Source organism: Dromaius novaehollandiae, unplaced genomic scaffold (assembly GCF_036370855.1).
Source record: "Dromaius novaehollandiae isolate bDroNov1 unplaced genomic scaffold, bDroNov1.hap1 HAP1_SCAFFOLD_30, whole genome shotgun sequence".
NCBI lineage: Eukaryota > Metazoa > Chordata > Aves > Casuariiformes > Dromaiidae > Dromaius > Dromaius novaehollandiae.
Window position 1 is genome coordinate 3,996,043 of NW_026991333.1, and position 27,711 is coordinate 4,023,753.

Sequence of the window (27,711 nt, forward strand, 5' to 3'; positions counted from 1 at the left end):
TCAAAGTGAGGAGCAACAAAGCCAGCACCCTTTCTCAGAGCATCTGAGGGACATCTCAGCCCTCTTCTTCTAGCCAGGAACATACTGGGCACATTCCAGTTGCCTACATGCAGCCTGTCAGCAGCATTGCCATGGCCTCAGTATCTAGGTGGTTTCTCCATGGGGATCCTAGCTAACATCCAGATACAATGGGAGAGCTGTGCCCTTCTGGAGGGCAGCTGCAGTCCAGCTGGACACCTCGGGGAAATAGTGGAATGTCCTAAGGATGGGGTGTCCTGGAGGGGGAGCTGACTCATTCCCAGCCCCCTACACTGCACTGCCCAGCACCCCACACGTTAGAGGGGGACTTGTTGACCTCAATGTCAAGGACACGTCTGCATAGCAGGACCCACAGGGTCACTGTCTGAACTGCATCAGAAACCCCCCTGCCCAGAGTCCAAAGGGAAGGACAAGGGAGCATGGACAGGTGGGAAAGAGGACTACCATGGTGTTTCTGCTGAGGGAGGGAAGCACAGGCAGAGACAGGGGGGCACTCGGGAGTTTCTCCTCCTCTGCACGTCAGGCTGCTGAGGAAAGGACTCCTGCCCTGCACCCCACAGCCTGGAGGGCAGAGGGCTGTGCTGGCTGGGAGAGCAGAGGAGGCCTGGGAGTTTGGAGTTTCCCCTCACACTTTGACCACGACTCTGCTGCCTGCAGCCGTCCCTGCGGGAAGCTCTTTCTCTGTCCCCGTGTCTCTCCCCGTCAGTGCTCACAGACCCCATCCCACCCACCCACTGGGTGCTCAGCTCCACCCTGCAGACACCTCCCGGGGGCAGGGCACTGCCCAGGGGCCCCTCCGTGTTTGCAGGGACTAAGGAGCAGGTGAGACAAACCTTGCTGAGGCTGGAAAGGTGATGCTGGCTCTGCCTGTCGGCTGAGGGGTGGATGAAGGGATGAAGAGGAACGTGTCCTCTCTCAGTGTCGCTGTTTCAGTCTCAGTCCCCCAGCTAAACCTGACAGATCCACGATTGTTTCATCCCACCCAAAGAGAAGGAAACTCAAAGCACAGCCTCGCAAAGGCTCCTTCCCTTTCAGGTATCCCCTGACTTGCCCTTCCTTTGGAAAAGTCCCTGCCAGAAATGTACTCAGGGAGATGCTGGAGCTGTGAGCAACTGGGGCCTTTGCAAGTGGCAGATTCACTGCCCCAGGCACAAAGTACCGCGGGATCTTGGGACACTGCCCTGAATTACAGCCCTGGCAGACCTGCATGCACACCTAGGTTTCACACCCCTGCTGCTGTCCCCAGCAGAAGGTAGCAGGACACTCTGTCCTTGTGACGAAGTGTCAGGGAATACCTGCTCTGAAGCATCTCCCCCTTCTCTGCTCTGGAGAAGCCGGGAGAGCAATCCTTTAAAAAGCTATTATGGGATGGGCAGGGTTCAGAAGACCCCTCCAGGAACGTCAGTAGTGTTGCCCTACAGCCAGAGACTTACCATGCAAAGGGCTGTGAAGATTTCTCCCGCAATGAGCTCTCCTCTGTCCTCCTACTCCAGACTCCCTTCCACACCTCTTTCTCTCTTGTCTCATCTCATGTCTGCAACAGCAGGCAGTGCCCGCAGCCCTGCTGCTCTTGACAGGGGAGCTGCTCCTGCAGAGAGCTGCCTCTTAGCAGTGCTGCCAGGTTGCCATGAGCTCCCTCTGTCCCACTCAGCAGCAGTGGTCCAGCTGAAGGCCTGAATTACTCTGTCCCTTGTGCTCCCTGCTCCTGGGAAATGTTCACTGAACTAGATGAAAATAATCACCTGTGGTCTATCTCTAAACAGTGAAGAGAAACTCATTCCAGTCTTGCAATCTGTTTCATCAGGGGTTGGTTTCATTAGAGAATGTCCCACTCTGGAAGACCCTATTCCCATCTCTTAACTGCACAGGACACCTAGACGGGGACAAGAAGAGAGCTGGTTTACACATGGTCCAGGTGTTGATTCAGACAAGTCTGTTTTGGCATCTCATGCCTGTTCAGAAGCCCCTGGAATGGAGTGGGATTCAGCTTCCTCCTGTGAACTCCACAAACATGCAGGAGGTGGGATTCCCCTTGCCCAACCTCAAGTGTGCACAACAGAGATGGCTGCACGCAAACTCCTTGTCTGTGCTCCCTTTATAATCCCTGGAGATGGAGGGTGGGAGTCAGTTGCTCACACCCAAACACCTGGTGACATCTGAAGAGACAGAGGTGGGCCAAGGCATGCACCAGTGTCTGCTTGCTCTGATGGAGCAACCCTGAGACCTACATCCTCCTCGAGCATCAGGTGGTGGCCAGGTGGGGAATGTCCCTGGCCATCTGAAATGACACTAGCTGCCTAATACTGTTAGAGCTCCACTCACCAGGAAGCTGAGACACATGCCGATCCCAGCATTGCAAACAGTTGATGTAATTCAGTGCAGATGCTTGTTTTAGTGACATAAAAATAGGCTGTGAGGGCCATGTCAGATGCCTGGGGTGTCCAGCACACCACATGTTTCTAGCAGATACCCCATGGGACCTACAGGAAATCCAGGCCCTTTTGCAGTGGTTGCTGGGCAAGTGTCCCAGGGCACCTCAGGTTTCCTGCCTGTGCCCAAACACCTAAATCCCACTGCTGCCTTCAGGCCAAGGCCATCCTGTCTACATTCAAGCAAGCTGCATTAATGGAGGCCCATCACACCAAGGTCTCCGCTCATGTCCCTGCACTCTTGTAAACTTGTAGCTCTCCTTGCTCTGAATCTTTTCTCACCCCCAGATGATATCAACAAGGACTGTGCTAATGATGTCCACAAGGTAGCTTGATTCCAGGCTGTCCAGGCCCAGGGACTTTCTCAGTGGCACCTTGTCCCTCCTGGAGATCGGTTCACCTCTGTCACAGGCCCCCACAGTGCTGCAGAGGCAGCTTGGACAACAAACCCCTCTCCCACCATTCGTGTACTGTCCAGCTCTGTTTCCCCCTCACCTTGGGCACTGCAGGGTTTGCTCTCTCAGTGGGAACCTCTTTCACCATTGCCTGGCCACCTGCTCTCTATGACAGCAGAGTCCCTGCTGTGAAGTGGGGCCACTGCATACACGGTGTCCTTGGCTCTTGGTAACAGGCATCACCATTATAAATGTGCACTCTGTGCCATAGCTGAGGCTCTGCAGCGCAAATATATGTGAATGTCTTCAGCCTGGGGCACAGACAGGAGCAGATGGAGATGCACAAGCTTTCACAGTGCTGCCACATGGCTGGAATCACTGAAATGAGGCGGAATCACCCACACGACTGGAGGGCTGTGGTGGCAGGGTACAAGCCCTTCAGGAGAGGTTGTTGGGGAAGATGAGGAGGGAGGATGCCCTTTGTGTGAAGGGGCAGCTCAGATGTATGGAGCTCTTTTCTCTGGGATGGACAAAGGGCTGGGTGAGATCTTGTGGGTGCGCATGAGTTTCAGACTACCCGATGAGGGTGAGGAGGTAGATGCATCTCCTTTAATGAATGTGAGGAAGCCTGTGGATCACAGGGCCTGGTTCTTGTGCAGGGAACTGCATGGCCCTGTCACAGCAGAGTGCAAGCAGTCCAGGAGATTTGTGGAGGGTGTCAGGACTTTGAGAGGGCTGACCACTCTCACAACAAGGCTTATAACCATATGTTATATCCATAGGTATAACATAGGCCACAAGGACAACCCAGCGAGGTGCAGGCCATTCCACCTCACTTGAGTGCAGAGTGTGTCATGGAGCGATTCATCTTAGATCACCTTTCTGGGTATGTGAAGGAGAAGAAGTTGACTCAAAAAGTCCACATAGATTACCTGAAGGGAAATAATTCCTGACCAACCTGATTGCCTGCTCTATTAAAAGAGCTGAACGGCAGAGGAGCGAAGAGTAGTGGAGGTCACTTATCATGATTTTAAGCAAGGTATTTGATGCTGTCTCCCACAATATTCTCTTACATGAGAAAGGCATTATGACAGGCTGGGTAGACAACCAGGTGGTTACCAAGCTGGTTGGGTGGTTGAGCTCAGAGGATTTTTGTGAATGGGTCAGTCTTTACCTGGAAGTTGCTGACAAGTGGAGGGTGCAGAGGTCTATACTGCCACCTGAGCTGTCAGCTTCATCTGTGGCCTGAAGGAAGCAATTGTCATCACATTTGAGATGACACCTAATGGGCAGAACAGTCACATACCTGAGGGCTGCCATTCAGAGGGACCTCAGCCAGGAGGAGGAATGGGCTGTCAGGAACTTTGTGAAATTCAAGAAAGACAAATGCCCCTCGGATAGACCAACACCCTGCAGTGATACAGAGTGAGGAGTCCCTGGCTGGGCAGGAGCTCTGAGGAGAAGGACCTGGGAGTCTTTGTGTGCAGGGAGCTGAATGTGCACCAGCAGCATTCCTTGGTAGCCATGGAGGCCACAGCATCCTGGCCTGCCTGAACCAGAACAAAGCCAGGAGAGTGAGGGAACTGACTATCCCCCTCTACTCAGGCTTCTTAGAGCACATCTCGATCCTGCATCCAGTTGGGGCCCCGTGCAGAAGAATGCTGTTGATTACTCTGAGTGATTTCAGTGGCAGGCCCCCAATGTGTTTGGGGGCTGGAGCACTTGACCTGGGAGGAGAGGTTTGTTCAGCCTGGAGAAGGGAAGGCTTTTTGCGGAGACTCGTAGCAGCTTCCCAAACTCAAGGTGGCCACCCACAGTGCACCAGTTTTTTTACAGGGATTCATGGCAGAAGAATGAGAGGAAATGGTTAAAAGCTAAAATTGCAGAGCAGGGAGAAAAATCAATGAGGATAATGAAGCATTTGAAGAGTTTATGGCCTCTCTTCTTCGATGCTTTCAGGATGCTGTTGGACAAAGCACGGAGGAACTTGGTGTGCCTTCAGCGTTGATCCTAGAGACCTCCCAAGGTGCCTTCCAGCTGAAATGAATGGGTGATTCTGTCCTCTCTGGCAATAGCTACTGTGATTCTTGCACTCCTGAATTCATTTTCTGCCTGTGGGTTAGCACCACACATGGCGTCCCCAGAGCCAGCCCCTCCTAGCAGTTTGAGGCCATCAAACTACATGAGATAAAACTATGAGCCGATTAACTGCATGTTTCCTGTCCTGCTCTGGTCAGAGTAGTTCAGATTCAGGGCTGCTTGGCAGGTACCCCCAGTGGCCCTGATTTTTCATTGGCTTCACCTTCTATTGCATTTTCACCTCTTTTCCACCTTACAAGCCCTTCTCTTTTACCACCCTGATCTCCTCTCATGCAATCAGCACACCTCTGTTTACTCATTGACCCTGGTTTTGCTTGCTTTGTACCTTCCTTTGGCTTCTCTGAGATCATTGCCATGCTAATTTCAACTGTTTCTGGCAGTTCTTTTGAAACAGTGTGGCCTTTATTGGTTGGTCATGCTGTTATCCTGTCAGAGGCATGGCAAGATAGGATGAGCCATCTGCACACACACATTCACAGCTGACACAAAGGAGCTTGAATTCAGAGGGACCTTGAGAAGCTTGGAGATGAGGCCAAGAGAAACCTCCTGAAGTTGTGCAAGGAGAAGCGGCAGGTCCTGCCTTGGGGGAGTGACCCTGAGGAGAAGGGCCTGGACATCATGAGGGATGCCATATGAGCCCGTGGTGCATGCTCACCACAGATCCGTCCAGCTGCATACGAGGCTGCATTAGGAAGCATGTGGCCCCCCAGACTAGGACTGTTTTTATCCCTCCACTCAGCACTGTGGTGGCCACACCTGGAGAACAGTGTGTCCCAGTGTGGTACACCCAGTGCTGGAGGAATGGGGAGGACCTGGAGAGGGTCCAGAGGAGGTCTGCCAAGAGGGGGTATGGGTCATGCAGCACATGAGCTGTACAGGGAGGCTGAGGGACCTGGGCTACATTATCCTGGTGAAGTGGAGGCTAAGGGCAGTAGAGTAGCAGCCCGTGAGTGCTTGAAGGGAGGTTTCAAAGATTTTGGTGCTTTTTTTTGGTGGTGGGAAGCAGCACGAGAAGGGGAAAGAGCTACAGTCTTCAGCTTGAGAGGTTCAGAATGGATGTTAAAAAAAGAAATGCCCCTTGAAGGGTAGTGCTGTGGTGCAAGAGGTCAGGCAGAGGGAGCCTGTGGTGAGCCCCTGGCTTTGTGTTTGAAGGAAAAGCAAGGGAGGGTGGAGAGACCTCAGTAAAGGTGGGCAGATCCCTGGGTGAGAGCAAGGAGGGGAAGCAGGCTGGGTGTCTACTGGCTGCAGTGGAGCAGGTGCAGGCATGGGACAGTGTAGGACAGGCTCTGGTGGAGAAGGCCAGGGGCACTGCCAAGGCTGAAAGCTTCTGACAGGACTGAGATCTTTGTCCTCTTGTCTATGGCTGCTGTACCTGCCACTGAGGCCTGCCAGAAGACACCATTTCCTTGTAGTCTGAGGCCTTGTTTCCTCCTCTCACTGAGGGGGCCTGCGAGGTGCCATCTCACTGTCCCTCACTCAGTGTGGCACACCCCCACCCTCACACTGCCCCCACAAAGAGCCCTGAGCAAAGCAGGAGGGAAACCATCACCCTGCTCAGGGCTGGGTGTCAGTGCTTGGCCATGTGGTATGATAAAACACACCTAGGTTGACTTGGCATCAGAGCCACCTGCACATTTCCATTGCCTGCCTCTAACAACTGCCTCCAGCTTTCTGCTCTCATCAGCCCCTGGAGAGGCCCTGTGAGTAATGGCCCTCAGGGGGACCCATTAATGCTCCAAGAAACTTTGGGATCTGTTTCTGAATGCAACTTCTTGAGAGCTTGCTTCACTCTCCTCTCAGAATCTGATGTTCATGGACTCACCACTAAATACTCCTGAGGGGTCATTGCAATGCAAAAAGCTCCTACTTATCTCCATAATTTCCTTCACTTCTTCAGATCGGGTGTGGATAATTGGAGAGGTTTCAGGAGTGTAGTTACAAGAGGAAGAAGCATCAAAAAAAAAAAAAACCACAGGATTCCTGCTTTTAAAGTTTTCTTTACTTTTCAGCTTACAGAACAAGTGATATTCACATTTTCCGATTCATAGTGACTCAGAGGGTTTCCAAAGGAATCCGGATTGTGTGAGAAAAGCAGTATTTTTGACAGCAGACATGTACAAACAGCCTTCCTCCTCCCCTCCCCAGCCCTGTCATTTCTCTCTTCAGCCACTGGGGACCTACATCACTCTTGTAAAAAGCAACCCTTTTTCCACTGGAGTCTGTAGCTGAGTGTTACAGCCTCTATGCACCAATTCCCACCTGCTTTCCTTTGAGAACTAGCTGCAAAGAGACATAGGAGGATAATTCTGAACTGTGATCAAAACAACAAAACATGATACATTTGAATGAAAAATAAGATACACTCCTTAACTGCATGCTAAGTCCAAGCTGCCTCCACTGAGATCCACTTTCCACAAGGAATAACCTTGCTAGAAATATTTTTGACAGCTAGACAGGAAAGGAGAGAGAACACCACAATTCAGTTGTTGTCTAAAGAGGCAAGGAGACTCCTGAAAGAGGAGGCAAGCTCAAGCTCAGAGCTGCAACTAGCGAGATGAGAGGCAGCTGAGTGAATAAAGAGGAAGAGGAGGAGGAGAAGTGGAAAGCTATGGAAAGTTCCCTTGTACAGATAGTCTGATGCAAAGATGACTGTAGAAATAATCAGTTTAATCAGGGCATGGGGAAAGACTTGAAAGATTGGTGAGGTTAAAAGCACAGTAGAACAGACAGAGCAGTGAGAATGCAAGTTTGAGGGAGACCAATATTTCTTCTCCTGGGATTCATACCCTTCCTGAAGATTTCCAGTAGTTCCTCACGGAAAAACGTGGACAATTTATTAAAATTATTGAATTATTTCAGCTGAGGAAAAGGTGCTCACATTTTTAAAAGATTTCTAAACAGTCCTTCACCTTTTCAGGCAGAGCTCAGGTGTCTGACCACACGCATGCAGTGGCACTTGGAGAGGCCCTGGTGTATCTGAGGTTGACTTAGAGGAGACAGGAGCCCCTCTGCGCTGCAGATGGAGGCTGGGCAGAGGGGACCAAGGCACCAACCAAGGCACCACATGTCCGTGTCCCTGTCACTGCATCTCACCCCAGGTCTGGAAATCACTTTCCTTAAAAAAAAACAAAAACAAAAAACCCACACACATACACACAGAACACCCCCACCCCCCAAAACCCAACAAGGATTATAAGAACACAAAGACTGTTAAAAGCCAAAAAGTGTAAAAAATAATTCTTTGCTTTAGTGTTTTTTAATTTCTTTCCTGTTTCATGTTTATTGTCACTTTCTAAACATTTCTGTTATAATCATGCCTACAGCATGATAAAAGACAACACCGAGTCCAGGGCTCACTAAAACCACTCCCTGCCCAGGGCTCTCCATGCCACTCCTCACTTGTTCCAAAGAGCCAGGCGCACTCTGAGGGCTCGAGCTCTCTTGACCAGTAGCAGATAACAGGGTGACTGGCTTCAATGAAATGAAATATCTTTGGATGGCCAAACTGGCACCAATCTCAATACACCTGTGTTGCAGTGCTGTTTTAAAGGGGGCCATAAACACCTAGCCACACTCCCAGGATGGTCAATGAAGTGTAACTGCTTTTAGGCAGCAACAGGGAGGAGGCTGATCTCACCCAGTGCCAGACCCCTTCAAGGCAGATGTCTCTGCCTAATCCAGCTGCCTGCACTTCCCTTTCTAGGCAATGGAGAGAAATAAGGTGTCTCCCTGAGAGGTGTTGGGAGACTTCTCCTGGTGACCAGCTAATGCTCCAGAAAGGTTCCTGTAGCTCCTGGATCACATTTCCCAGCCCTGCCTGGGAACACAGAGACCCCAGGGCATCTCCGGCAGCAGTAGCCTCTCTAGGTGCCCCAACTAATAAAGGCCTGAATGTAAACTTTTAGTCAAAAGTCCAAACCTATTCAAAGAAGAACTCTATGCAATAACTGAGAAAAGCCTTCCTTTCCAGAACTTCAAATACTATTTGTCAATTCACATGTTGTTTTTCCTTTCTTTTTTATTGGCAGCACCATGTCCATGCACTACAGTAGTTACTTCCTCTGTTTGAGTATATACATATGTATGTACAGTAATTCATCACGCCCTATTTGCTACCAGCACTTTGAATGGGGAAGTTTTCTGCTGAGGAACAACTCTATTTCAATTGACGTACTTCTCTCTCTTCTGCCTCTCTGCCCTGTCTTCTTCCTCGGCCTATTCTGTCTTTACAGAGCTCTCCATAAAAACGTGCACTGTGATTGAATGACTGCACATAGGATGGATGAGACCTCTGGACATCATGTCCCCCCAGTCCCACCTCCCTCCTCAATGCAGAGGGAACTAAATGAGCTTGCTCAGGGGCTCACTCCAATTGCACATAGTCCACAAAATTGCGAAGAGTGCACGCCCACCCCATGGTCCAGGCCATTAATGAAGAAGTTCAACAGTGTTGCCCCCTGTGTTGATCACAGAGGGATGCCACCAGTAACCAGACACCAGTCTGGCCTCCTCATACCACTAATCACAGCCTTTGGGCCTGATGGACCAGCCAGTCTTCCACCTGCTTTATGGTTCATTTATCGAGTGCAGATCTCAACAGTTTGGCTACAGGTAGAACAGGGATGACTGTGTCAAAGGCCTTGCCAAAATGAAGGCACACCAAGTCCCCTGCTTTCCCCTCGTGCCCACAGTCTTCTGGTAGAAGGCAATCAGGTTGGTCAGGCACAGTTTCCATTTGCCTTTGGTCAGCCCATGCTGGCTCCTCCAATCCTTGCCCTCCAGATGCTTGGAGATGGTTTCCAGGAGGATTTGCTCCATCTCCTTCCAGGGACTCACATGAAGCTGACCTTCCTCTTGCCCTTCTCTGGAAATGGGCGTGATGTCTGCCTTTTCCCAGATAGCAGGAACTTCCGTGTTTGCCCAGACATTTCAAAGACAATCAAGAGCAATGTCACACAGGCACTAAGGGCCTTGGGGACCAGGGGGGGCCTGGGGGCAGATCTTGCCAGTGGTATGGAAGGTAGAAAAGACAAGGAGAGACTCAGCTTTTTCACGGTACTTGTCACTATGTCCCCTGCCCCACTGAGCAGTGAGAGCACATTCTCCTTAGCTGCCTTCCTTCTGCTGCCAGCATGCTTACAAAAGCCCTCCTGGTTGCCCTCCCCACCCCTTGAGAGCTCCAGCTCCAGCTCCAGCTCCAGCTGAGCTTTGGCTTTCCTCACTCCATCGCTGCACCCACAGGCAAGGTTTCTATCTGCCTCCTGGGCAGCTTCTGCCCCCTTCCACCCTCCGGGAACTTCCTTCCTGTGGCTGAACTCCTAAGTCAGGGTGCCCCTGGTCATCCATGCGGTTCTCCTGCCAGGCCCTGCTTGACTCCCATCACATCACACTGGCTTGTTCCTGGGCTTTGAGGACGTTGTCCCTGAAGATCCACGAGGGATCCATGGCCTCTCTGCCCTCCAGGACAGTCTCCTGTGCCAATTAACCTGGTTCTGGCCTAACAGCAGCACCGGCACAGGTGACTTCCAGGAACCTACACCAACCAATCAGGTACTGAGGCAGAAGTGACCTCACAATCAGCACTGAAGCCCTTTGCCGGCTTCTGAGGTAGCAGTGACCTTACAGCCCCATATGTGAGCCCTGTGCCTGCTGCTGGCCTATCAGGTCCTGGGGCAGAAGTGACCTCACAAGCACAAACCCCAGCCATGTGCCTGCTCCTGGCCTGTCATGTTCTCTCACAGAAGTGACCCTCTCCTTGACTCCCAGCAATGTGGGGAAGGTTGTTCTCCGGGGTTTGCTTGCTTCTGCAAGAGCTTCTCAGGAGCTAGGAGAGGGCCTCGGAGGTGGCAGTGCCCTGGCCCCAGGCACACAGCAGCACCTTCACTCTGCCAGCCATGGGACCTCTCTTTCCTCCTCCCAGGTCTCTGCTCTCCAAGCTGCTCTCCAGCAGGGTGACAAGTGCCTGAGGTCCCCTTGCCCACACACAGGGCACGGTCCTGATGGATTCCCATGAGCACTGCCAGATGGTTGTCCCCAAGCACCTGACCCGGGAAGCGTTTGCAAGAGGGAGACAATCGGTTATCACAGCCACAGGCAATGCAGTGCCATGAGGATCCCTCCAGGCCTGTTCTTCCAGCACTTCCTTGAATGACATGCTCGGGAGCAACAGGAAGGGCCAGGTCCCATCTGTGCCCATCCAGCCGGCTGCAGGGAGTCCCTGGGGTCCTGGTTTAGCCCAACAGAATGAAATTCTCAGTGTAGCGGCAGGGCTGCCACTCACTGCTGCCTTCCACACTGGTCCTGGAGCGTTGAGGTCCCCGACTGAAACCTTTGTTTGAGTGCCCAGCAACTGCCCCTTGGCTGGAAGGGGTGTCTCCAACCCTGATGCCCTCTATGCCACAGGGGGTGTCAGGAAAAGACCCTCCTTCCCCCAGGTACTGCTGTTCATGGAGGAAATGGCTCTGCCAGAGAGGGGGTAAAATCCACCCGTATTTGGAGATGTTTACCCGTGGGACTGCTGCCTTCATTCCCCCCTCTTTGGAGTTGTTTCTACTTTCTTCCTCCACCTCTCCCACAGAAACTTCTTGGACTCTGTGGTGGGTGTCCTGAGCTGCTGTCATGAGCAATCGGAGGAGGCTGTACCCAGCCCTGTGGCTCAGGGACTGGGATCCTTGGCACCTGGGGAGGGTCCCTGCTCCTTGGCTTGCCCAGGCCTTTGCTGTGAGCTCTCATGCACACACTTACTCTTGCAGTGGGCTCCCCACGATGCCCAGATTATCGGCATGGCGTGTCCCTGGACTCTGTTCTTTCTCCAGAGGGATGATCCATGATGCAGGGGAGAAAATATAGCGCAGTATAGACTGAGGAGTGACAAGAAGAAATATCACTGAAGAGTATAGAAAGCATCAGGTAGTTTATAGTCACCTGCCTGACAATCATTCCTAATCCTTTCTCTTTCAAACCAAAAGCAGGCTTCATCCCACAGCCACTGAAGCCAATGGGAAGTGTTTTTTCCTTCTTTTTTTTTTTTTTTTTTGCTTGCCCTCCCCCCAGTTGGTGTGAGTATGAGTCCTAATGCTTTAATTAAAAAGCTAGACTTGTAAAAAACATGTTCTCTCACTAGAACATTATAATCCTAGCCATGCGCTTGGTGGTTGAGTAAAGAAATCGTCTCTCTGGACCTCTCACCTTGAGCAAGCCTGGGTACCTCTGGCTCCAGCCACTTGGCAACTGGCAGAAAGGCCTTTCTTGTTCCGATTGCTTTAAAATGTTGGCAGTCCCTGGGCACTCTGTTGATCATACCGCTCTCCCCAGCATTGGTAGTCTGCCAGTTCTGCCCTTTATTTTGCTTCTTTTTGGTGGAGACTGCAGGGTATTTCATCTGTCCCACTGCACTTGCCCTGCACTTGTCTGTACTCTTGCTGATCCAACCCACGATAACGGGGGCTGTCTTTGCTACAAGAGAACCCTGTTGCCTTCTTGTCAACTTGTTGAACACCAGCACACCCAGCTCCTTTCCTGCAAAGCTGCTCTTCAACCAGTCCACCCCAGCTTGCCCTGCTGCACAGGGTTCTTTCCTCCCAGGGACAGGACATGGCTGAACTCCCCAGGCCCCTTTCAGCCCGCATCACCAGGCTGTCGCTGCCCCTCTGCTGAGCAGCCCTGCCCTCCAGCATGTCAACCACTCACCCCAATTGGGGATCGTTCATGAACTGGCTGAGAGTGCACTCCGTCCCACCATCAAAATCATTCCTAAAGACAAAAGGCATTGGCTCCAGTATTGACTCTGAAGAACGTCACTGGTAACCATTAGTCTCTTGGACTTTGTACCACTGTTCTCCACCCTTCAAGCCAGGCAGCCTCCACCTAGTTTCCCCCACACTCCATTGCTTACTCCTCCGTCCTCACTCTCCCCAGTCTGGCTACAAAGGTGCTAGGGAAGACCATGTCAAAGGCCTTCCTAAATGCAAGGCATGCAACAGGCACTGCACTCCCCTGGTCTGCACAGCCAGTCATCCCATCACAGAAGGCAAAGAGGTTGGTCAACAATTTGACTTGATGGCTTCATGCTGGCTGTTCCCAGTCCCTTCTTGTGACTGGAACTAGCTTCCAGGAAGATCTGCTGATCCCTGGTGTGATGCTGACCAGCCCATCATTCCCCAGATCCTCTTCCCTGTCCTTCTTGAAGATGGATGCAATGTTTCAGGGGGAGTTGGGGAGGGCAGGGGCCAGGCAGCAGCTGTGAGGCTGTTCCAGCTCCTGCTGCACTGCTGATCCCGGCGGTATGGGGAGAGGGGACAGGAGATGGGGCAGTGAGGGGTGGGGCAAGTAAGCAGGGATGGGGGCAGGAGGGCAGTGGGGGCTGCAGTGAGGGGTGGTGGCCTGTGTTTCTGCAGCGCAGTGGCTGTTGTGTTCACCTTCCATGCAACAGTCCCACTCTGACTCCAAGCAGAAACAGGCCATTTCCCTGGTGCCCCTGCCACCCTCGCAGCAGGGTGGGGACATAGGAGGAGGGTGCTCTGCCTGTCCTGGTGCTCAGGGCAGCTCCCCAGGGCTGGCACAGCTTTGCCTGAGGGACTGCTTGGTCCTCGGCCTCTGCTCTGGCATGGCTGGAGCAGGGACAAGAGCTGGTGGAGCAGGGCTGGGAGAGCTCGGGGAGCTTCTCTTTTGCAGTGGAGCAGTGAGGAGCATCGTGGCCCCCATCTGTGCCCTGTGCCTGCGCCTGCACATGGCCCCACTTCTGCTGTGCAAGCAGCGCACAGGGCAGGGTGCCTTCAGAGGTGGGGAAACACCCCCCAGCACAATATCCACAACAGCCCTTGGTGCCCCGTCCCCCCCCAGCCCTCCTGCTTTGACAGCCTCCCTCAGTGCCTGGGCCCTGCACAGCTCTGGCCATGTCCCACGTGGGGTTGAGCACACAGCCATCCATCGGGATCTGCTGGGGTCTGGGCTGGGAGAGAGGCCGGGCAGGGCTGGCTGTTCCCCTCGACACAGGCACTGAGCCCAGCAGGACGGAGCTGGCCACACAGCGAAATGCACCCATAATCCTGGGGTGTGCGGCCAGGGCTGGAAACAGCCCATGTGAGAGGCTGGTCTGGGACGAATGCCTGGGGGCACCTTCCCCATCAGTCCTTGCAACCAAGGGCACAGAGCAGCCTCCTCTGTTCTGCACTGGCATGTCTTGGTTCCCCTGCATGAGACCTGGCTCTGCACCACAAACCCCCCAGTGTGTGTCCTCACCCTCCCAAATCACACATCTGAGCTAACATTGGTGTTTCCCTCTCTTGGGCCCTTTCCAGCCCAGCTCAGCTGCTCCCCAGCTCTCCCCACCTCCCCTGCCCTCTCCCCTGCCCACCCAGCAGAGCAGACCAGGCTAGGGAATGGCTCCACAGCAGAGTGCTACAGAGCTCTGGGCACTCACACCACATCCCCTGCCCCCCGGCAGGCACAACAGTTCTGGGGGACATGGGTGTGTGTGCCAGCTGCCCCATCAGCCTCCAAGCTGGAACAGGCCCCCGTGGCACAACAAGACAGAGCACAGTGACACTCAGTGTCCCTTGTTCTTGTGCACAGGAGATTCCCTACCCCCAGACTGCCTGCAGCCCCCCGTGCCAGCCCCTCTCTCCAGCACAGCACAAGGCTCCCTGCCCTGGGGCTCCTCAGGCAGCTCCTGCTGCCCCAGGGACACAGCAGCCTGCCCTTACTTGACCTCCATAGGAACAGATTTCTCTGTCTCCTTTATTCCTCCTTGACAGCACACAATTGCTCCTTTGCTCTTCCAGGGATGTCCCTGCTCCTGGGAGAGTCTTTCCCCAGGGAAGTGCATCGGTGCTGCCCACCTGGCTGTTCCTGGACCCAACCCTGTGCTCCTCATGGGGCCCCGAGCTGGCAGTGCTGCTCAGCAGAGCAAGTGGGCTGTGGTGCCCTGGGGCCACAGGGTGACTCCTCACTGGTCAAAGTGGTCAGGGTGGGAAGCAGACCCAGCTGGATCGGCAGCATTGCATCTGACAACCCCCTACTGAGGCATCTGTTGCCCTGTGGCCATGGACGATGCTCTGAGCAATCACAGGGCATTTCAGATGGCTCAGGCTGTGTTCAGGCGTGTCGCCAGATCCAGCCCATGGCTCCTCATTGAAGATGACATGGACCACTCTGCAGCTCCCTTCCCTGGGTGTCCTGGGTCCCAGCTGCCTCTTGTGGGATTGCAGAGCTCTCACTAGCCAGGACATTCACTGCTTTAGCCCTTTCCCTCTGGATGACTCCACTGCATTTTGCGAAGCTCCATTCACTGCCCACCCCTAAGCACACGGTGCCCTTGGGGATGCCCTGTGCTCTCCTGATGGTTACATACTCCCTTTGAGAAGGATGGGCATCAGTGTCCAGCCATGTCATATGGGAGATATCACTTGACCATTCACCATCTCCAGGAGCACTGGGCACGCAGAAGCAAAAGCTGAATCCAGCCCCCATTCCCTAACACATCACCTCTAAGCTCATTGCCTTGAGCCCAGGGAGAGCCCCGGAAAAGCAACAGGCCCTTTCAGGGGGAAAGTCCTTGAGCACATCCTTGGCTCCGTCTTTTGAAGGAGAGCTCAACCTTCAAGCACTGCACTGAGGAAATCTGCTTTTATTACAGAGAGGACACCTGTGACACTGTGACACATTTACAGAGGACCTCTGGGTCAGGCAGACTGGGTTCATGGCTGTAAGGAAGTGGGATGAATTCCAACACTGTTGCACAAACATGATGATCACAGCAAGAATGCCCAAAGCACAAGACTTGTCTGAGGTACTTAGAAACCACCTGTGAAGAGGGATGGGCAGCTCATTGCTGCTGCACTAAAAGCAGGTGAATCAGTTTCTTCAGGGCATCCCTGAGCTCCCTGTTTCTCATGCTGTAGATGAGAGGGTTCACTGCTGGAGGCACCACCGAGTACAAAACAGCCACCACCAGATCCAGAGACGGGGAAGAGAGGGAGGGGGGCTTCAGGTGGGCAAATATGATGGTGCTGACAAACAGGGAGACCACGGCCAGGTGAGGGAGGCACATGGAAAGGGCTTTGTGCTGTCCCTGCTCAGAGGGGATCCTCAGCACAGCAGTGAAGATCTGCACATAGGACACCACAATGAAGATGAAACACCCAAACATTAAACAGGCACTAACCACAATAACCCCAAGTTCCCTGAGGTAGGAGTCTGAGCAGGAGAGCTTGAGGATCTGGGGAATTTCACAGAAGAACTGGCCCAGGGAGTTACCTTGGCAAAATGTTACTCCAAATGTGTTAGCAGTGTGCAGCATCGCACTGAGAAACCCACTGGCCCAGGCAGCTGCTGCCATTTTGACACACGCTCTGCTGCCCATGATGGTCCCATAGTGCAGGGGTTTGCAGATGGCAACATAGCGATCGTAGGCCATGACTGTGAGAAGAGAATACTCAGCCAAAACAAAAAAGGCAAAAAAGAAGAGTTGGGCAGCACATCCTGAGTAGGAAATGGCCCTGGTGTCCCACAGGGAATTGGCCATGGATTTGGGGACAGTGGTGGAGATGGTGCCAAGGTCGAGGAGGGAGAGGTTGAGGAGGAAGAAGTACATGGGGGTGTGGAGGCGGTGGTCGCAGGCTACGGCTGTGATGATGAGGCCGTTGCCCAGGAGGGCAGCCAGGTAGATGCCCAGGAAGAGGGAGAAGTGCAAGAGCTGCAGGTGCCGTGTGTCCGCAAATGCCAGGAGGAGGAACTCATCCAGGAAACTGCTGTTGGACATTTGCTTCCTCTCAGCTTTGGAGACTGTCCAAGGAGGAAAAGGCATCGATAAGTTAAATAGTTTTCTCTGAGCCCAAAACTAAGCTATTCTTAATACAAACCTCCACATTTTATCTCCTCTCCCCCTTTTTTCAGATCTCTTTTCTGATCACTGGTTTGTGCTGGCTGAGTGTGCTGTGCACAGCAGGGCCCTCGGGGTGTGGGCTCCAGAGGAGTCAGTCCTGCTCTGCTGGGGTTGTAAATGGAGGTGTCAAACTGCCCCCAGGATTTGGGGGGGATTCCTGGAGATGGGAACTGTGAGCTGAGTGAAGGGGATTCAGTCCAGTGACCCAGTGCGAATATCCTCTTTTAATCCTTGTGAGAGATGAATACAGCACTCATGGCAGCTGTCTCTGAAAGAGAAGACCCTTGCGAGGGATTCATCTCCCCCAGCCTTGCCCTCCTGAACACAGGTGTCTGTGTCGGAATCAGCCCCACCAGCTCCCACTCCAGCAAGCCACAGAAACACTGGAGTGAAGGCAGGGGCTGACCCCACCCTTTCTAGACATCTCTGTTCCAGTGAGATGGACCCTCTCCTCACATCAGTTTACCCTCTGCACTCTTTCCCCAGGCACTGCAAAGGGAGTGGGACATGACTAGCTCTGATGTACACACCCTGCAGCAGATTACAGCCACCCATTTTATGGAAAGTTCGTTCAACAGTTTATTAAGAAAATGGGCTACAGTGGAGGGATCTGATTCCTGAGTCTTCAGATGCCTCCATCGCACCGTGGGAGCATTCTTTGATGCAGTAGAAATCTTTGAGGGCGGAGGCTGTGCTGGGTGGGAGAGGAGACACAGGGGGCTTGCTGAGAGGAAGATGTCTGCATTGCAGGGACTGACCGGGAGTTTTCCTAATTCCCCCTCCCACAGCATTTATGGCTTTACTTTCCCCCCACTCGCTGATCATATCTCCCCTGCCTGGAGCTTTTCCTCCTGGCAGCTCTTTCCCTGCCCCATCTCTTTTCCCTGCCAGCGCTCACAGACCCCATCCCACCCTCTGGGCCCTCAGTTCTGCCCTGCAGAAACCTCCCAGCAGCAGGGCACTGCCCAGGGGCATCTCTGGCTTTGCAGGTGCTAAGGAGCAGGTCAGATAAACGCTGGTGAGGCCAGGCAAGGTGATGGTGGTGTTTTCTGTCGGCAGAGCACTGGGTGAAAGGATGCAATGAGGTCCCTCACAGAACTACTGATCTCTCACTGCAATGGTCTGGGAGCATCAGCCTCTTGACCAAACATCACAGCTCCTTTCCTCTCCCTTTGCCCACCTCCACCTCCCAGCTGCTGCAAAGAGTGGGAAACTGGAAGCAGAGACTCAGGAAAGGTCCTTATCTTTCAGGGAACCCCAGCCATGGCTGTCTGCTTGAAAAGGTCCCCTGCAAATATCCTGGGGGTGAGCGAGAGCTGAGAGCAGCCCTGACCCCCGCAGCACCCTCTCAACAGGAGGATGAACCCACCCTTCTCGGGGTCGCTCCTTCCAGCCAGAGCTTCTCCCTGCAGCGCCCTGGGCAGCTCCCCGGGCAGGCTGAGTGCTGACCCTCGCAGGCGGCAGAGTCCCTGCCCCGGGCACACAGCACCCTGGGTCGCAGGGACACTGCTCTCAATTACAGCCCGCGCACACCTGGGGGCACTCCCTGGCTTCACACCCCAGCACCGTCCCTGGCAGAAGGTAGCCGTGATGGCCTGTCCCTCTGACGGTGTGGCTGGGAAGCCCTGCTCTAAAGCACCACCTGCTCCAAACAGGAGGAGCTGGCAGAGCCGCCCTGACAGACCCTCTCAGCTGTGGAAGGTGCCAGCTTCAGAGGAACCCTCCGGCAGCCACAGCAGCAATGTTGCCCTGCAGCCAGAGACTTACTGTGTTAGGGGCTGGGAAGATTTCTCCCGGCAGGCAGCTCTCAGCCATCCTCTGATTCCCCACTCTCTTCAACTTCGGAGATGTCCATCTCATTCTGGCCCCTGCAGGCAGTGTCCTGAGTCCTGCTTCTCCAGGAAAAGGAGCTGCACTTGGACAAAGCTGGCTCTCTGCAGTGCCTGCCAGGTTGCCATGGGCTCCGGCAGCCCCAGGAGCCAAGCCCAGCTCAGGAACAGAGGCCCAGCTGATGACGTGACTTTCTCTGTCCCCTGGGCACCCTCAGGACCTTCCTGGGGCTCCAGGGCTGACAGTTCCTGGAAGGCAGCAGGGTCACCCCTGGGAAATAGCCAGAGAAGTAGATGAAAATAATCACTGAGGGTCCCTCTCGAAACAGTGGAGAGACTGACTCTGGCATTGCAGTTGGTCTCACCAGAGCATGGCTGTCTAAGAGAGGTGGAAACATCCCACTCTGGAAAGCCCTGCTCCCATCACATAAGAGCATAGGCACAAGAAGGGAGTTGGTTTGCTCCTTCTTCAGGGATGATTTAGAGGAGTTAATCAATACATCTAGTGCTCACTGAGAAGCCCCGGGGTGGAATAGGATACAGTTCTCTCCCGTGCTCTCCACAAACTCACAGGAGGTGGGATTCCCCTTCCTACGTTTAGTGTGCACAAAATGCCTGTCTGCATGGCAGCTGCTTGTTTAAGCTCCCACTGGAATCAAGGGAGATGGAGGGAGGCACTCAGCTGTACACACACACACACACCCTTGGACATTTGTAGGGCCAGAGGTGATCCAAGACATGTACCACTTTCTCCTTGCTCTGATGGAACAATTATGAGACCCATATCCTTCCAGGACATCAGCTGGTGCAGAATCTCCTTGGCCATCTGAAATGACACTTGATGCCGACTACTGCAAGAGGTCCGCTCACTATGAATCTGAGACATATGTGGATCCTGACATTGCAAGCAGTTCATGCAGTTCAGGGCATACACTTGTTTTAATGCCATCACAAGAGGCCTGCAGGGCCATGTCCGATGCATGGGGTGTCCAGCACAAGCACCAGGTTTCTAGCAGGTACAGCACAGGACCTCCAGGAAAAGTCCTTGCCCTTTTGGAGTGGTTGCTGGGCAAACACCCCAGGGCATCTCGCATTTCCTAACTGTTCTCAAAAAAGGGATTCCCACCACTGCCTTTAGGCAAAGTCCATCCCATCTACATCCGAGCATGCTGCAAAGATGCAAGGCACATCACACCAAGGTCTCCACACACAGACCTACACTTTCAAACCCCACTAGTCCTTCTCTCCTTAAACCTTTTCTCAGCCCTCATGCTATGAACAGGGACGGTGCTAATGATGCAGCCACAGTGTGCCTGGCTTGCAGGCTGTTCAGGCCCAGGGAAGTTCTCAGTGGCACCTTGTCTTTCCTGGAGATTTGGTCACCTCCATCACAGGCCCCAAGGTGCTGCAGAGTCAGCTCAGGGACCAAGCACCTCTCCTGCCACAGCTGCATGGCCAGCTCTCTTTTTTTCTGGCTTGTGAACAGGTATCACCATGACAAGTCTGTGCTCTGCCCTGGTGCCACAGCTGAGGTTCTGCAGCCCAGATGTACACAAATGCACAAAGCCTGGGGCACAAAGAAGAGGCAGTGGGGATGCACAAGCTGTCGCAGAACTGCAAAGGCTTTGAGCAGCCTGAGGAAGTCTGTGGATCACAGACCTCAGTTATTATGGGGGGACTTGAATCTCCCAGACATTCAGTGGGAGGGCAATGCAGCAGGCTGCAAAGAGTCCAGGAGGATTCTGGAAGGTGTGGAGGAGAACTTCTTAGCACAGCGAAGCCTGATAGATCACCAAGGGTGACACTTTCCTGGACCTGGAACCTGCCAACAAGGAACAACTGATGAGGGCTGTGATAACCAGTGTCAGCCTTGCCTGCAGTGGCCATGAGACAGAGGCGTTCCAGATCCTGAGCAACATGAGTAGGAAGAGTAGCAGAGTCCACACTCTGGATGTCAGAGGAGCAGACTTGGACCTACTGGTAGAGGGATCCCGTGGTAGGCAGCTCTGAAGGGCAGAGGAACTCAAGAAAGGTGGCAGGTCTTTCAGGACAGCATCCTCTAAGCTCAAGAATGGCCCATACTGATGTGCAGGAGAGCAAGCAGAGATCTCAGGACACAGAGCAGCTGAACAGGGAACTCACAACCGAACAACAGTACAAAAAGGCAGCACACAGGAACAGAAAGCAGGGAGAGGCAGCAAAGGAGGAATTGAGAAATGTTGTCCGGGTAAGTAGGGAAGCTGTTAGGAAAGCCAGAGCGCCTTTAGGATTGATGCTTGCAAGGGATGTCAAGGGCAAAAAAGATGATCTGCTATTGCTTCAGTAAGAGTAAAAGCATGAACAAGGGAAATGTGGGCCCATGGCTGAGGACTGGGGCAGGCAATCTGGTAACAGCAGAGGTAGATGGGTCTGGGGAACTCAGTCCCTTGGCTTCAGCCCCCACCAGCAAGGTGTCCTGTGTCTGTCTGATTCACGGACTCCGATGTGCTGGATCAGAATCAACTTTATTCAAGCAAGCAAGCCCTTTATATGTGCTCTATACGCCAGGGTCGGTACTTCCCACAGTGATCTATGGTACTTTCCACACCACACCGTACTTTCCCGAAGGTCATGTTCCCATCATCACTCCCTCTCGTTCCGTGCGGCTACTTCCTTATCTACATACTGCTATTTATTCCTCCCAAGGCTTTCAGCTCCTTAACTCTATCTTGTCCAATCCCTCGCTGTCTGCCCCTACATCTCCCCCTTTTTCATTTTTTAAACCAAATATTGCCAGTCCAGTGTGTATTTGCACAGCAAGTACTTGATGCAAAGTCCTTCGAGTCATTCTCTGCATAAGGCTTATTAAGCAGCGGAGATAGATGGCAAGGGCTAGAAATCTTAGCAAGATTACCAATCCACACACCAGTACCTTCCTGAACCCACATCCAGTCCTATCCCTCAAAAGGGTTCCACTCTGATTCTATCTACAACTTATTCGTAAGGTCATGTAGTCGCCATAAGCTTTTATGAATTGATATTGACCCTGCACAAGGCAGGCAGGTATTGCCAGAAAATGTCCCGACATGGGCTCATCTTAACTGGCTCTCAGTCCTCGTTTGGTGTTTCGGGGGATGCGTCAACAAGTCGAATCAGCTGTGCAGGCATCCAACGCGGCCCGTTACCTGTGGAGACACAAGCATAACCTTTCCCCCATATTTTTAAGTCTGCTGGTTCACTCCATTGACCCATTTCCAGGTTCCTGTAGTGAACCCGAGGCTGTTCTCACCACGTAGGGCATGAGAAATGCTTATTAACTGCACTTTGGTCCGTATAATGGTTTAAGAGGTTGAGAGCATATAAGCCTAGAGTGTCCAGCACACCACACGTTTCTAGCAGGTACCACATGGGACCTACAGGAAAAACAGGCTCTTTTGCAGTGGTTTCTGGGCAAGTGTTGTGGGGCACCTCAGATTTCCTGCCTGTGACCAAACACCTGAATCCCACTGCTGCCTGCAGGCCAAGGCCATCCTGTCTACATTCAAGCAAGCTGCATTAGTGGAGGCCCATCATACCAAGGTCTCCGCTCATGTCCCTGCACTCTTGCAAACTTGTAACTCTCCTTGCTCTGAATCTTTTCTTGCCCCCAGATGATATCAACGAGGACTGTGCTAATGATGTCCACAGGGTGTCTGGATGCCAGGCCGTCCAGCCCCAGGGACTTTTTCAGTGGCACCTTGTCCCTCCTGGAGATCAGGTCACCTCTGTCACAGGCCCCACCGTGCTGCAGAGGCAGCTTGGACAACAAACCCCTCTCCCACCATTCGTGTACTGTCCAGCTCTGTTTCCCCCTCACCTTGGGCACTGCAGGGTTTGCTCTCTCAGTGGGAACCTCTTTCACCATTGCATGGCCACCTGCTCTCTATGACAGCAGAGTCCCTGCTCTGAAGTGGGGCCACTGCATACACGGTGTCCTTGGCTCTTGGTATCAGGCATCTCCATTATAAATGTGCACTCTGTGCCATAGCTGAGGTTCTGCAGCCCAAATATATGTGAATGTCTTCAGCCTGGGGCACAGACAGGAGCAGATGGATGAGATGCACAAGCTTTCACAGTGCTGCCACATGGCTGGAATCACTGAAATGAGGTGGAATCACTCACACGACTGGAGGGCTGTGATGGCAGGGTACAAGCTGTTCAGGAGAGATTGTTGGGGAAAATGAGGAGGGAGGATGCCCTTTGTGTGAAGGGGCAGCTCAGATGTATGGAGCTCTTTTCTCTGGGATGGACAAGGGCCTGGGTGAGATCTTGTGGGTGCGCATGAGTTTCAGACCACCCAATGAGGGAGAGGAGGTGGATGCATCTCCTTTAATCAACCTGAGGAAGCCTGTGGATCACAGGGCCTGGTTCTTGTGCAGGGAATTGCATCACCCTGTCACAGCAGAGTGCAAGCAGTCCAGGAGGTTTCTGGAGGGTGTCAGGACTTTGAGAGGGCTGACCACTCTCACAACCAGGCTCATCTTGGAAAGGTTGTGGAGATCGAGGGAGGTCCCAATGACCAGAAGAAGGAATATGTTGTGCCCATCTTCAACAAAGGCCACAAGAACAACCTGGGGAGCTGCAGGCCATTCCACCTCACTTGAGTGAGGAGTGTGTCATGGAGCGATTCATCTTAGATCACCTTTCTGGGCACACAAAGGAGAAGAAGGCGACTTGGAAGAGTCCACATAGATTAACTGAAGGGGAATTGTTCCTGACCAATCTGATTGCCTTCTGTGAAAAAAGACCTGTACTGTGGAGGAGCGGAGAGTAGTGGAGGTCACTTGACCTGACTTTAAGCAAGGTATTTGATTCTTCCACCATGTTCTTGTATGCAAGAAAGACATTACAGTAGGCTGAGTAGACCACCAGATGGCTAAAAATGTGGTTAGATGGTCAAGTTCAGAGGATTTTTGTGAATGGGTCATTCTTTCCCTGGAAGTTGCTGACAAGTGGAGTGTGCAGAGGTCTATACTGCCACCAGACCTGTCTAAACAGGTGCATCAGTGACCTGGAGGAGGCAATTGTCATCCCATTTGAGATGACACCTAATGGGGCAGAACAGTCACATGCTTGAGGGCTGTCATTCAGAGGGACCTCAGCCGGGAGGAGGAATGGGCTGTCAGGATCTTTGTGAAATTCAGAAGGACAAATGCCAGGCCCTGCACCTCGGAGAGACCAACACCCTGGAGCGATACACACTGGGGAGTCCCTGGTTGGGCAGGAGCTCTGAGGAGAAGGACCTGGGAGTCTTTGTGGGCAGCGAACTGAACATGAGCCAGCAGCATTCCTTGGCAGACATGGAGGCCACAGCATCCTGGCCTGCATGAACCAGAACAAAGCCAGGAGATCAGTGGAAGTGACTATCCCCCTCTACTAAGGCTTCTTAGAGCACATCTAGATCCTGCATCCAGTTGGGGCCCCGTGCAGAAGAATGCTGTTGCTCACTCTGAGTGATTTCAGTGGCCAGACCCCAAGGTGCTTGGGGGCTGGAGCACTTGCCCTGAGAGGAGAGGCTGAGGGAACAGGGCTTGTTCAGCCTGCAGAAGAGAAGTCTTTTGGGGTGACTCTTAGCAGCTTCCCAGCTCAAGGTGGCCACCCATAGTGAACCAGGCTTTTACAGGGATTCATGGCAGAAGAATGAGAGGAAGTGGTTAAAAACTAAGATTGGATAGCAGGGAGAAAAATCAATGAGGATAATGAAACATTTGAAGAGCTTATGGTCTTTCTGTTCTTGGAGGCTTTCAGGACACTGTTGGACAAAGCCTGGAGGAACTTGGTGTGACTTCAGTGTTGATCCTGATGGGAGCAGGAGGTTGGACTAGCGATGCCCGAAGGTCCCTTCCAACTGAAAGGGATGGGTGATTCTGGCATCTCTGGTGATAACTACTGAGATTCCTGAACTCCTGAATTCCTTTTCTGCATGTGTTTTAGCACCACTCATACCATCCCCAGAGCCTGCCCCTCCTCGTGCTGCGAGGTTACCTCCTTTTAATCATGAATGACTGCTTGCCCTCCTCACCATCTACAATACCTGTACACTACAACATGATGTCAAATGAGTGTGACGTATGCAGAAGGTCATGGCATGAAGGTGATTGCACTCTAACAGCCCTAAGGTCCTCTGCAGATCCAGTAAAATCCAGAAGGATTGGGAGATCCATTAAACAACCTAGGAACACTTTTGTACACTTGACTTTGTCAGTGTGGGAGGCTGAGGGAGCTGGGTTTGTTCAGCCTGGAAAAGAGGAGGCTTTGGGAAGACCTAGGGTTTGCCTGCCCATACCTACCAGGAGGTCATCAAGAAGATGGAGCCAGCCTCTTCACCCTTGTGCACCATGGGAGGAGGAGGCCCAGGATGAGGCACTAGCTGAAACAGGAGAGGTTCAGGCTGGGGATAAGCAAAAACGTTTTACCCATCCAAAGAGTGAAGCACTGGGGCAGGTTGCCCAGACAGGTCGTGCCATCTCCATCCTCAGAGGTTTTTAAGTCCTAAATGGCTAAAGTCCTCAGCAACCTGCTTGGAGCTGACAGCTGAGCCTGCTGTGAGAAGCAGGTTGGTCTAGAGACGTGAGCTCCCTTCCAGCCTGAATGATTTGGCATTTCCTTCCACCCCGGGTATTCCATTCTTGACCTTAGGGAAAACGTTCAGCTTCCCCATGGCCATGGAAGTACATCAGACAAAAGTATGAGCACATCAGCTGCATGTGTCTTGTCCTGCTCTGGTCAGAGCAGTTCAGATTCAGGACTGCTTGGCAGGTACCCCCAGGTGGCCCTGATTTTTCATTGATTTCACTTTTTATTGCATTGTCCCCTCTTTTCCACCTTACAAGCTCTTCTCTTTTACCACCCTGATCTCCTCCCATGCAGCCAGCACACCTCTATTTACCCTATACCCATTGACCCTGGTCTTGCTTGCTTTGTACCTGCCCTTGGCTTCTCTGATATGGCTGCCATGCTCATTTCAACCATTTCCAGCAGTTCCTTTAAAACAGCATGGCCTTTATTATCTGTAGTGTCCTGCAGTTGGTCATGCTGTTATCCTGTCAGAGGCATGGCAAGATAGGATGAGCCATCTGCACGCACACATTCACAGCTGACACAGAGGAGCTTGAGCTGAGAGGGACCTTGAGAAGCTTGGAGATTAGGCCAAGAGAAACCTCCTGAAATTGTGCAAGGAGAAGCGGCAGGTTGGGCCTTGGTGGAGTGACCCTGAGGAGAAGGGCCTGGACATCATGAGGGATGCCATATGAGCCCGTGCATGCTCACCACAGATCAGGCCAGCTGCATACGAGGCTGCATTAGGAAGCATGTGGCCCCCCAGACAAGGACAGTTTTTATCCCTCCACCTAGCACTGAGGTGGCCACATCTGGAATCACTTGTCCCAGTGTGTTACACCCAGTGCTGGAGGAATGGGGAGGACCTGGAGAGGGTGCAGAGGAGGTCTGCCAAGACGAGGTTTGGGTCATGCAGCACATGAGCTGTACAGGGAGGCTGAGGGACCTGGGCTACATTATCCTGGTGAAGTTGAAGCTAAGGGCAGTAGAGTAGTAGACCGTGAGTGCTTGAAGGGTGGTTTCAGAGATGTTGGTGCTTTTTCTGGTGGTGGGAAGCAGCACAAGAATGAGAAACACCCACAATCTTCAGCTTGAGAGGTTCAGACCAGATTTTATAGAAATAAATATCACTTCAAGGGTAGTGCTGTGGTGCAAGAGGTCAGGCAGAGGGAGTCTGTGGTGAGCCCCTGGCTTTGTGTTTCAAGGAAAATCAAGGGAGGGTGGAGAGACCTCAGTAAAGGTGGGCAGATCCCTGGGTGAGAGCAAGGAGGGGAAGCAGGCTGGGTGTCTACAGGCTGCAGTGGAGAAGGGGCAGGCATGGGACAGTGTAGGACAGCCTGGGGTGGAGATGGCCAGGGGCACTGCCAAGGCTGAAAGCTTCTGACAGGACTGAGATCTTTGTCCTCTTGGCTATGGCTTCTGTATCTGCCACTGAGGCCTGCCAGAAAACACCATGTCCTTGTAGTCTGGGGCCTTGTTTCCTCCTGTCAGTGAGGGGGCCTGTGAGGTGCCATCTCATTGTCCCTCACTCAGTGTTGCACTCCACCCCCACCCTCACACTGTGCCCACAAAGAGCCCTGAGCAAAGCAGGAGGGAAACCATCACCCTACTCAGGGCTGGGTGTCAGTGCTTGGCCATGTGGTGTGAGAAAACACACCTAGGCTGACTTGGCATCAGAGCCACCTGCACATTTCCTTTGCCTACCTGTAACAACTGCCTCCAGCTTTCTGCTCTCATCAGCCCCTGGAGAGGCCCTGTGAGTAATGGCCCTCAGGGGGACCCATTAATGCTCCGAGAAACTTTGGGATCTGTTTCTGAATGCAACTTCTTGAGAGCTTGCTTCACTCTCCTCTCAGAATCTGATGTTCATGGACTCACCACTAAATACTCCTGAGGGGTCATTACAATGCAAAAAGCCCTGATGAGCTCCTAATTATCCCCATAATTTCCCTCAGTTCTTCAGATCTGGTGTGGTGAATTGGAGAGGTTTCAGGAGCGTCTTTACAAGAGGAAGAAGCATCAAAAAAAAAAAAAAAGAAGAAGAAGAAGAAGAAGAAGACGACAAAGGATTCCTGCTTTTAAAGTTTTCTTTTCTGTACAGCTTACAGAACAAGTGATATTCACATTCTCCGATTGACAGTGACTGAGAGGGTCTCCAAAGGAATCTGGATGTGTGAGAAAAGCAGGATTTTTGACAGGAGACATGTATGAACAGCCTTCCCCCTCCCCTCCCCAGCCCCACCATTTCTCTCTTCGGCCACTGGGGACCTACATCACCCTTGTAAAAATCAACCCTTTTTCCACTGGAGTCTGTAGCTGAGTGTTACAGCCTCTATGCACCAATTCCCACCTGCTTTCCTTTGAGAACTAGCTGCAAAGAGACATAGGAGGATAATTCTGAACTGTGATCAAAACAACAAAACACGATACTTTTTAATGAAAAATAAGATACACTCCTT

At 52.7% G+C, this 27,711-nt stretch overlaps 1 protein-coding gene across 1 annotated transcript; it reads right to left on the bottom strand.

Annotated features, from left to right (window-relative positions):
* Positions 1–1,839: 1,839 nt before the first annotated feature.
* LOC135325825 (olfactory receptor 14A16-like) lies at positions 1,840–16,343 on the bottom strand (the record flags this gene model as incomplete). The annotated part of the gene is made up of 3 exons (XM_064503803.1): positions 1,840–1,912; positions 4,038–4,108; positions 15,882–16,343. Coding segments are annotated over 3 exons (606 nt in total), but the record flags the coding sequence as incomplete, so codon positions are not given.
* Between the last annotated feature and the right edge of the window lie 11,368 nt (positions 16,344–27,711).